Here is an 11,854-nt window from a genome sequence, read left to right on the forward strand (position 1 = left end):
TTTTCTCTCAGGCTGTCCTGGTGACTTTTTTTTTTTTTTTTTTTTTTTTTTTTGTGATGTAATTGACTGGATTTCTGATTATATGGACATTGATATATTTCCTATTGAAATGGGACGTGTATTTACGTTTACATTTAGTCATTTAGCAGAAGCTTTTATTTCTGCCCCCCCCCCTTTTTTTAATGCCAGTAGCATTTTTGTTTACATCATTTTGCAGAAGTGTCTAATGAAATGGTGCTATTCTAGAAAGCAAATGATTGGTTAAAATGATCGAGTGTAGAATGATTCTAAAAGGAAAAACAATGTCTGCTACAAGTAAAAAAGTGTCAGCATTTACTAGTACAGAAGCATATTGGCGCATAGACGTGGACTAAAAGCCATTAAACTTTTTGATTTCATTAAATAAAATGAGACATAATGACAGAGAAATACAAATATTGCACCACAATTCGGGCGTTTACTTCCTCTTCTTGATGGCATTATTATAGATGGCTTAACAGTTCTTTGAAAATAATTAGTACTCATGACAAATAAACTTAATGCTTAGAGTAAGTGATAATATCGCCCTAAAATAAAAGATTTACGCCTGCTTGTATAGGCTGTCCTCCAAATGAGCCTAGACGCTGGTCTGAATTTCATGGGGTTTGAGGTAAGAATTTAAAAATAGTGTCAGGACGAGACCGAGGCTGTCCTCAAAACCAAGTGCGCGCTCTACCTAGACACACGCTCACACGACTGTGACGCCGAACAAATGCTGACTACATAGACAGCACACAAGATTTTGAGCCACGGCCCGAGAGTTTATCCTCTTACGTAACTCATACCACGGATACACTGACTAAAACCCATTTGAAATGTCCCGTGTAAAGTCACGCGTGAATTTAAAATCAACTCTTTAAATAATTCTTTCAACATGATCTATAGATAAAGTTAATAGTTATTTCCTTGCGCGTGGTGAATCGGAGCCATCCATCCCACATTAAATACTTCCGGGTATTTCACTACACTCAGATGTTGGTTTTGAGTGAATCTTTTTTTCTTTATAACATCAGGCGACATGGACGAGAGCGTCTTGAAGTGAGCGTTTTTTTCTTCTTCTTTGATGCTCCACTGATACTTGGTTGCTTTGTTTTATCCAGCCAGATGTGAGCGTTTGTTTGGCGATGTCCAGATGTTGATCTCAAGCAGATTGATAATCCCTGGGATTAAACACCGCTGCTGTGTGAAGTGCTGTCTGGTGCATTAACGTCCTCGCCATGAAACGCATCGTTTTCTTTCTGGCGTGTTTTTTCCTGACGGAATGTTCAAGGAGACCCATTAGGGATGTCCTGGACGACGAGTACGGTGAGTTAGAGGGAATGGGAATACTTTAAAAACATCATGGATACATTTGCATTGAAAGATTGTGTTGTGTTGGTGACGCCGTCATAACCATATTGCGCTTTTTCAAAACCCTTACTGTATTTCAAATCTCCGATCTCCTTGTTTTTGTCATTAAATTGAATGACTTTCAGCAAACAGTTTGAGAAACTGAACTGCAAAAGCATTTTACGAGAGTTTACAATGGCAACCAGACTTTTCACCAAAATACCTTACTTTTAGTTATTTGTATATAATTAGTGGTATTATAAACAACAATATAAACAAAAAGTTAATAATGAGTATAACTTATTCTGCAGAAAACAATGGCAATTTAATTAGTCTATTTCTCTTTCTGTTAATGAAAATTGTTCCAAAAGAAGCCAAAGCCTCAGTGGTTGGCTGTCACAAAACAACACACGGACTGGAACTTTGCGGGAGTGGAGTGGAGTGATAGATATTTTGCCACCCCACTCAAAGCGTTCTGTAATTATGACTCCGGGTTTAATGATCCACTCCGGGTTTTTTAAATTCCGTGGCTGTAGTTGAGAGGAACTCTTCCTGAGCAGAAAATTCACTTTAAAAATAAATTTGTCTCATTTAGTGGCATGTGTAAAGTTGTTTCCTGTGCCTCTTTCAGACCAGCTCAGCTCATTGCTGTCAGACTTTGATGTTCTTCAGCTGTCCAGTCTTCAACAGCATTCGGTTCGTAAGAGAGACGTCCAGTCGCAAACGCATGCAGAAAGACTTCTCGGTTTCACTGCATTACAGAGGTGATACTCATCACCCATGTACCATGACACAATGTCACCGCCAAAATTAGTGCTCAGTCATTTGATAAACTCTCCTAAATATTTCACAGGCATTTTAAATTGTACCTGACAACCAACACAGAGCTCTTCACTCATGACTTTAAGGCAGTGGTAGTAGAGGATGGCGCTCAAGAGATGTACGAGGTCCAGAGAGAAAACTTCTTCACTGGCCATGTCATTGGTAACTCTGTGTTTTAACATCTAAAGTACTTATTAAATGTTTCAAGTCTAGCTAATTGTGCATGTGTAATTCCATAGATTTTTTTTTTTTTTTTTTACCTTGATTTCTAGGAGAGGAGAATTCCAGAGTACAAGCACATATTGGTGACAATGACTTCACTGCTCATATTCTCACTGATGACTCGGAATACAACATCGAGGTATTATAACATCACAAATACGATTTAGTTTATGCCCCTTAACAAAGACAGTACATTGATTGTTAAACCATTCAGCCACTGTGGAGGTTTATGGAAAACCCTCGTGACGATCGGCTGCTCGTATATCGCTCAGAAGACATCAGGAATGTGAGCCGGCTGGCAGCTCCAAAAGTGTGCGGCTACATCAGTGCAGATGCCAGTGAGATGCTTCCAGAAAGTGTGCGAGCAGCCAGAGCACTAGATGAAGATGAAGAGGAGGAGGAGGATGGTTAGTCTTTGAGATGATTTGTAGAGGTTTGAAATTTCAATCTCTGTAACAACACATCTGGTTTAAAGTAGACCTGACACTCCTGCTTATCAGAGCTGAATCTAGACAAGTGTAATGTGTGACGACACTTTATAAAGTTTCCCATCTTCTCACCCTTTGTCTGTTTTCACCATCTTTTTCTCTCCATTGCTTCTCTTCCATAGGGCACCTGAGAGAGAGAAGGCAGACGCTGGACCACAGTAAGAACACCTGCCCTCTGCTGCTTGTGGCCGACTATCGTTTTTTCAAATACATGGGCCGTAATGAGGAGAGCACCACCCTCAACTACCTGGTAAAAAAAAAAAAAGCATTCATTTTCGATATTGTCAATGGGCCTTATTCCTGACACACACAGACAAATTTCAAATTGAGTATTTTAAATTGAGTATTAAAATTCTCACATTTAGTTCAGTAGGACAGTGCTTGTTAGATCAGTAGTTATCATCCTTTTTGACTTCATGGACAACATTATCAAAGACATTATTTGAAGGCCACTCTCAGCTGTAATGACAATGCTGCTCATTTTCAAACTTTATTTATGGAAAATAGGAGTGGCAATGTATTAAAATAGTTCAATTAAATAAAAATAATTCAAATAATGCAATTCTATCATTGCAGAATTTTCAATAATTGAATGTTATTCAGTGTTTACACTTTTACATCAATTAATTTAGACATTAGTGATTTAAAATAACTTTTTTATTCCAAAATAGCAATTGTTACCTCAATAAATATTTTAGAGCTTGATATACATGGTTTGTTTGTTCAGCAGAGATGCATTAAATTGATAAAAAGTGAATTTCTATTTCAAATAAATGCTGTCTTTTTGAACTTTATATTCATTAAAGTATCTTGGAAAAAAATGTATCAAAGTTTCCACAAAAATATTAATCGACTGTTTTAAACATTGATAATAATGAATAAGGATTTCTGAATGATCATGTGACTCTGAAAACTGAAGTAATGACTGCTAAAAATCAGCTTTTCCATCATAGGAATAAATTACATAATAAAATGTATTAAAATAGAGGTTATTTTAATCTGTAATATTTCAGAATATTACTTTTACTTTTTGATTGAAAAAATGCAGCGTTGGTAAGAGCATGAGACACTTCTTTTAAAAACATTAAACATTACCTACCCCAAACCTTTGAATAGAATCATTTTAAGTCATATTGTGGCCCTCTTAAAAGTTTGCTGAGGCCCCCAAGTGGGCCCCGTCCCCTGGTTGAGTATCATTGTATTAGACCTTACATTTCCATTTAAAACCTGTCATCTGAGAGGAAGATTTGATAAAATTGTTGGCAGATGTCTTACAAGTTTGCCTGGGATGTGTTTAGATTGAGCTGATTGATCGTGTGGATGACATCTACCGTAATACATCTTGGGATGAGGAGTTTAAAGGTTATGGAGTTCAGATTCAGCAGGTAAGAGTGGTTCTTTAAGGAGAACATTGGATACAACAAGATGCTATTTTGGAGCCAGAAACATGAATTTGTCTCTTTCAGATCATAATTAACAAGACACCCACACAAGTAGAGGCGGGAGGGGCCCACTTCAACATGGAAGGGACTCCTGTGAAGAGCAAAAATGTCTGGGACGTCAAGAAGCTCCTGGAGGTGAGCGAGCTGGAGCTGTAGGAGCGAATGGATCAATTAATGAGAGCGTCTTCTCTGTATTCTGTTCTAATTTGAAACAATGAGAGGTGCTTCTACTTGAAAGTGAAGAATATTATTGAGGACTTGTTTATTGTGTTTCACTATCCATCTCTTCCTGTGAACTTTTTGGCAGAGGACCATCAAAGAGAAAGAATGGAAACGTTATTAAAGTTGTAGTCCTAAAACCCGTGGGAGAATTACCATCATTTAGCCTATTCATGTGGGCTTTTTGATTAAAACAAGTCTGTGGTTAACTTTTACATTTTCTTCTACATCTTAAATGATTCATAGTCATAACCTGAGAAATGTGAATCCTAAAACCTCTGAGTGATTTTAAAAGATTTCAGAAGTATGAGGTGGGTAAGATAGATCAAATTTCACAAAGGCTGCATTTACTATATTAAAAGTACAGTGAAATTGTACAGTAATATTGTTAAATATGATTACCAATTAAAATACATTTTTAATGTAATAAATTTTAAAATGTAATTTATTCCTGTGATGGTAAAGCTGAATTTTCAGCGTCACATGATCCTTCAAAAATCATTCTAATGTGATGATCTGGTGCTTCTTGTTATTATCAATAATAAGATGTGCTGATTAATTTTTAGTTTTTCAGGATTGCTTGATGAATAGAAAGTTTTTTTTTTTGTATCATTAAAAATGTCTTTGCTGTCACTTTTGATAAATTTAATGCATCGTTACTGAATAAAATAATCAGTTTCTTTTGTAGTCCTTATGTTCCCGAGACCTGATTTTGCTTGTAGATAGAAAACCAATTCCATAAATGTGCTTTAGAAATTCTCTGTTCCTGATTTGCCTTGAGATTAAGGTCCAGATTAAACAGCTGTGCTATAAATGTAGTAAAAAATGTCATTTTGTCTTCCCCCTGCAGCAATTTAGCATTGACATCGCAGATAATGCATCCCAGGTGTGCTTGGCTCATCTGTTCACATATCAGGATTTTGATGAAGGCACACTCGGCTTGGCGTACGTGGCTCCTTCCAAACCAGGCTTTCCTGGAGGTCTTTGCTCTGAGAGTGAGTGCAAACACCATATTATGAATGAATAAATCTGGTCTTCACCACACTTAGACATTTTGTTTTATGTTGTTGTTGTCTGTCTGTTTTAAGAGTGTCCTCCTTCAGGAAATGACAACCGTGCTATATACCTCAACACTGGACTAACCAGCACCCAAAATTATGGGAAAACCATTCTTACCAAGGCAAGTGAAGTCCAAACAAATGTACTTGATTTATTTATTTGGTAAACGATTTTCTGACCATATACCAACAGGAAGCGGACTTGGTTACAACCCATGAACTTGGCCACAACTTTGGTGCTGTTCATGACCCAGATGATGTGCCATACTGCGCGCCCAGAGAAGACCAGGGGGGCAGATACGTAATGTACCCCATTGCAGTGAGCGGGGATCACTCTAACAATAAAGTACGTCTTTTGGTGATTTGGATTCAGCTTGGTGTTCTTGTTCCGAATGTCACATGATCATTTTGTAAGTGTTTTGATTTTGTGCTCCCCAATAGTTGTTTTCAAACTGTAGTAAGATCTCCATAGCAAAGAGACTGAGGGCCAAGGCCTCCACCTGCTTCAGAGAGAGGAACAGCAATGTGTGTGGAAACTCACGGGTGGAGGAAGGCGAGGAGTGTGATCCCGGACTGCTCCACCTCAACAGCGACCGCTGCTGCACGTCAAACTGCAAACTGCAGCCCAATGTGCAGTGCAGGTACAGCTCCTCCATGTGGCCTCATGAAAAAATGCACAGAGATGCTGAATTAAAGGGACGGTTCACATGAAATTGAAAATTCTGTGGTAATTTACTCGCTTGTAAATCTTCCCCAAAAGTTGAATTGTTCGTTCGCATCTCATAGGGTTTCTTTCATGTCAGTTTCTTTCTGTAACTTCTGTCATTTGTTTTCTTTACACCAGTGACAGGAACAGTGCATGCTGCAAAGACTGCATGTTTGAGAAGCAGGGCAAGGTGTGTCAGGAGCCGATGAATGCCACTTGCAAGGGTAGCTCTTACTGTACAGGTGAGGCCAAAGCTGACAAACTCCAAGTTTAGATAATTGGATGTACTTGAATAATTGTAATTGATTAATTCAGATTGAGAACTGTTTTAGTATTATTTATATATTATTATAGTATAGTGTATAGTAATATTTTGAATCCACTTTTATATTTATAATTCTAGTTTTCCTTTTTTTAGTTTAGGTTGCTTTAATAATTTTATGTGCTTTTGTCATTTTAATTAGATATTTTTATATTTTTTATTTCTATATAGCTTTAATTTATTTCTTAACCCTATTTCAGTTAGTTGCCAAGACAACATTTCTAAGTTTTTCATCTTATAATAATTTTTTATTTTATTGCTGAAAAGCGATTTTTAATAGATTTTGTTAAGAATAACAATACTGCTTGAGAATAGGTTTGAAAGTATCTTTCAAAATTTTATGTGTAAATTTCATTTAACCTGTCAGTAATATGTCTAGGTCATATTTCAACCCAGAATCAAAAGATTTTACACAGATTTTACACTGTGAGTTGCATTATGTTAATGAAAACTTGGGAAGAAAATGTGCTTAAATGTCATGTAAACAATGTTGCAATGCAAAAAAATCTGCTAAAAACAGGCTTTATTTTCTTTAAGCAAAATTCCTTACTGATGAGATTTAAGATGAGTTCAGACTGCACGATTTTCAAAGTAGTCGGGTCACTGTTCTTTTCACACTGCATGATTGTCTTGGCCAGCATTCAGTCGCTGCTGTGTTCACACTGCACGATGGATCGGCGACAGAAGGTTTCACACTGCATGACTTTACAATAGGAAGAATCGCCGACAACTCTGCCTGGCACGCAAACTACATTTCACAACCAAACACATGCGAGATGTGACAAGGAAACAATGCGATATAACACGTGCAAGAGTGGATTTCTCACGTGAGACTGGGATTATTATTAAAAATGGTAGCCCGCAAGAAGCTTGCAATACGAAACGTAAAACAGACATGGGTGCTCCTGCCAAATTTCTAAAAATTTTTCTTCCATTTCTTGGGTCCAAATTGACCGAGAAGAAGCTTTTTTCTGAAACGAAGCCATGCTTGCTGATATTGTGGTCTATAACTCCTCCCCGAACGCTCCACTGCTCCGTATCTTGCTCTCTCATTGGCTGTCAGTCATCGCTGATGTAGTTTTCAGTCAGAACACTTTTCACACAGCAGGATTTTGAATCGCCGACAGGTCCAGATATTTAGCATGCCAAATATCAAAATCAAAATCTCTCAGATCGCGTCTTTGCACATTCACACTGCGTGATTGTCACTCATGTGAACGAGCACCGATTTGCCTGTGATTTTGGGCATTTGTCGGCGATTTCTCAAAACCTGTCGGCGAGCCAAAATCGGGGCTAAAATCGTGCAGTCTGAACCCAGGTTTAACTGCATTTGTCTAGCCCTTTGTCCTCACTGAAAGTCTATTCTTCCTTGCTTCTTACAGGACACAGCAATGAGTGCCCTCCTCCAGAGAGCCTCCCCGATGGGACCATCTGTGTGGACAATGGCCAGTGTCTGAACGGAGAGTGCATCCCGTTCTGTGAAGCTGTGAAGAACTGGAAGTCGTGTGCATGCAATGGTAAACTGACCTGCTGATAACGCTAATACTGTTGCAACATCTCCAATTATCATAATCTTTTTTACTTTTCCTGTATGTAATTCTTCAGAGACAAACGACTCTTGTAAGGTGTGCTGTAGGGATAAGAATGCTGTTTGTGCTCCTTATATGAATCACAAGGGCAACCCCCTCTATCTGCGGAAAGGCAAACCCTGCACTGTGGGCTTTTGTGATGGAGCGGTGAGTGCCAACGTACAGTTACAGTTATGTAAAGACACGTCTATAAAGGCTGTTTTTATTCACAGATCATTTGCAGTAGTTCTATTATTTTTCCAATTGACAATTGGAAGTGGTTTGCGTTCAATTATCAAAACATTTCCTCTCATTCCCAGGGCAAATGCATGAAACAAGTCCAGGATGTTATTGAGAGGTTGTGGGATTTCATTGAGAAGTTGGACATCAATACTTTTGGTAAGTTATCTGTGAACACAGTGATTTTATCTCACTTGAAATCCAATGGAGGAGTGAGACCTGTGTCTGTGTTCTCAGGGAAGTTTCTGGCTGATAACATTGTTGGCTCAGTGGTGGTCTTCTCACTACTTTTCTGGATCCCTCTCAGCATTCTGGTCCATTGTGTGGTGAGTCATTTCCACTAACATCTGACAGCTAGTTGTAGCTCTGAGAAAATGTAGGTTCTGCTACTATAATAGACTGACCTTGAGATGTATTATAATCTAAAGGACTATTTATGCCGAGAGTGCAATGAAAAATAAATAATAATCAGAGGAAAATTCTGCTTCCACCAAGACTAAAACAAAAAAATTAATAAATCACATAACAAAATGTGTATTTACAGCAAAAACAAAAATAAAAAGTTAAATGAATCACAAACAAAATGTATTTTGACACCAAGAGCAAAACAAAAAGGTTAAATGAATCGCAAACGAAACATCTATTTACACCAAAAGCAAAGCTTAAGATCTTTTTCGCACCATAAAAAAAAGTAAAATACTTGATTGAATTCAAAGCAAAAGAGCACAAACAATAAATATTTCATATATTAAATGCAATAAATTTGAAGTCCAAAAAAAAGGTTTTGTGAACATTCCTTTATCTCTTTGTCTAGGATAAGAAACTTGACCAGCAGTATGAGCTGAACACAAAATCACTCTTCTACCCCAGTGTAAGTACCAATCAGAAAACCGAAAAGATTATTTTCTTTAACATATTATGAAGTGTAACAAATGATACTGTTAATGTGCTGTTCTAGAATGCAGAGCTCCTGAGCAGTCTAGAATCCGCCTCAGTGCGGATCTTCAAACCACCCACATCCTCAGGCTCCTCTGCAGTGCCACGCTTCCAGGCGTCTGGACCTCTGCAGACCAGCACACCCCCTGTCTCCATCTCTCAGGTGGCTCCAGATCCATCCCCAACCCCGTGTGCTCTCCCTACAACAGAGCCCCAACGCATGGCCACCATCCAAGAAGATCCCAGCTATGATTCCCACCTGGATGAACAAGCCCTGGGAGAAGACTTCCCTACTTCCGGCTCAGCGTCACGCTCCTTTGACGATCTGACCGAGAACCGAGAGAATGCCATGTCCTTCGGGGTAAAGAGACATGCACGGAGTAATAGCAAGGAGACTGAATGTTAAGTGCAATTGTATAAATTAATGGGAAAAAGAAATGTGACTATGAATGAACAATATTCTAAGGGAATATGATTGGAAATGCTCAAAGTTGAGCAGAACAAGCATTACATAAGCATTGAACTGCAATGTGTGCTAACAGCACCAGTATTGAAAATAACCAGAATGCAGTGCGTTTTAAAGGGATAATTTACTCAAAAATGAACATTTTAGGATTTATTCATCCTCATGTCGTTCCAAAGCTGAATGACTTTGTTTTCTGGGGAGCTCAGAAGGAGAGAGTGTCTCAATGTCTCGCTGGTCTTTTTCCCGAGAAATTCACAATAAATAAGGATGCAAAAGCAACACTGAAATGTTTCATAAGACTTGTGCACAATATACCAAGTCTTTTGAAACTTTATGATAGGATTGTGTGAGGAACAGACTTTTTTCGGCTATTAAAGAAGTTATGAAATCTATTTTCTAAATGCATGTTATTGATATAATTTTCTTTTCTTTTTTTTAGCACCTCATAATTTGCTTTTTGAAACACACATATCTCCTGTGATGTATGCTGGACATATGCATTCAGATCTGCCTCTATCCATTCAACAAATGATGGATAGAACCAAGTCCCCACCCTACTTTTTTGTTTCCATTTCCATTCACGTCCCCACTTCAGCTGTTGCAACTGGATCATTAAATTGAGTTGATCTTCAGTCCCATTCATGAACATAGACTGGTTTTGTGCACCAGACTTACAATAGTGATTCATTTACTGCTGCTTTGTTCATGAATACAACATATGAATATAGATGACCAATCTAAAATTATCTAAATTTTGGTCTGTTCCTCCACAAAGCTATCGCATAGCCTTAAAACACTATAGCACATGTTGGGTCAATCACCTTTCTGGGTTAACTATCCCTTTAAGAGCACCAGACACAGAAGGCACAAATCATTCAGTAACTAGGCATTAGATAGGAACTCAATGTTATCAGTCCTGTTAGAATTATGCAGTATGCACACTTAATTACACACACACACACACACACATACCGGATCTCGGACTCATCAGCGTTATCTACACATGACCAGCTTCATTGTTAAAGCTTGACTGCCCAATACTAAGACGTTTTCATGTCTGTTTTTGTCTAGGAGGTTGCTAACAGATCAAGAGAAGCATTATGTTATGAATACACCTGTTGTATTTTACTTGATATTTTATGTGTATGTGCTCTGACGCTCACCAGCAAATTGTTTTGTATTCTCTGTAGAACACAATCTTCTGTTCTTGCTTTTAATTGTTTGCAAAAGACAATCTGACATTTTCGGGGAATTTGATATTTTCAGATATTGTCTCTTCTTTCTGTTGTTCTGGAAACAGTTGTACCAGCAGGTCTTGTAGATATTTGGTAAATAGGAAAGTTTTTGGCTCATTGGCTTTATATGAAACACCAAAGTCATTAGTTAAATCAAAAGACAAGACAAGTTAGACAATGTTCATGATTGTATGCAAGAATATGTATCTTGCAGCGGCTCCCATAAGAATGTTCTGATGAACACTGCTTTGAGATCAGCATCCAAAGTGCCTTGTATTTTATTTTATTTTTTATTTGTATTGTGAAATCTTAGTTTAACTCTGTGTTTTGTAATATAATCTACAGGAAAACTCAAAAAGGGAGTATGGCAATGTCATTTATAGATGGCTGTACAGTCACCTTCGAATCTTATTCAGCAATGTAATTGGGAATGTATTGGTGCTAATCTTGTAGAATACCAAGCATACTAGTGTCATTTCTAAGTACTAGATCTTATTACATCATCCAACCCTGAAAGCGTGCTATATTTGTTATTCTCTGGTGTCAAATCCTGTGAAACCATTTTTTTGATGTTAAGAAATGTGCCCATAATACTCCGACTGCATGGTTCCTCACAATGTGGTGATGGCACAAGAGAGAAAGTATTGAATATTAAGACAGTGTTTTGTATCAGTGTGTTAGATATTTGTATAACTTGGTATATTTTGCAAGCCTTCATTTTTAAATAAAGTGTCACCCTCAAGTTGTACTGAAATGTAAGCG

The 11,854-nt window shown here is 37.8% G+C and overlaps 1 protein-coding gene across 2 annotated transcripts; it reads left to right on the forward strand.

Annotated features, from left to right (window-relative positions):
* The first annotated feature begins 328 nt into the window (after window positions 1-328).
* Window positions 329-11,851, forward strand: LOC109112776 (disintegrin and metalloproteinase domain-containing protein 17-like). Of its 2 annotated transcripts, XM_042777824.1 has the most exons (19): window positions 329-1,344; window positions 2,000-2,132; window positions 2,222-2,352; window positions 2,463-2,551; window positions 2,627-2,819; window positions 3,023-3,150; window positions 4,199-4,285; window positions 4,367-4,477; window positions 5,412-5,556; window positions 5,650-5,741; window positions 5,813-5,965; window positions 6,061-6,260; window positions 6,464-6,567; window positions 8,030-8,164; window positions 8,253-8,383; window positions 8,536-8,614; window positions 8,693-8,781; window positions 9,270-9,326; window positions 9,414-11,851. In XM_042777824.1, the coding sequence occupies exons 1-19, from the start codon at window positions 1,257-1,259 to the stop codon at window positions 9,795-9,797; spliced, it is 2,529 nt and encodes an 842-aa protein (XP_042633758.1). In that variant the 5' UTR covers window positions 329-1,256; the 3' UTR covers window positions 9,798-11,851. The 2 variants fall into 2 exon arrangements, with proteins under 2 accessions (XP_042633758.1, XP_042633759.1); XM_042777825.1 differs by lacking the exons at window positions 329-1,344; window positions 2,000-2,132 and having other exon boundaries at window positions 2,239-2,352; window positions 2,430-2,551.
* The last annotated feature ends 3 nt before the right edge of the window (window positions 11,852-11,854 follow it).

Source organism: Cyprinus carpio, chromosome A20 (assembly GCF_018340385.1).
Source record: "Cyprinus carpio isolate SPL01 chromosome A20, ASM1834038v1, whole genome shotgun sequence".
Classification (NCBI taxonomy): domain Eukaryota; kingdom Metazoa; phylum Chordata; class Actinopteri; order Cypriniformes; family Cyprinidae; genus Cyprinus; species Cyprinus carpio.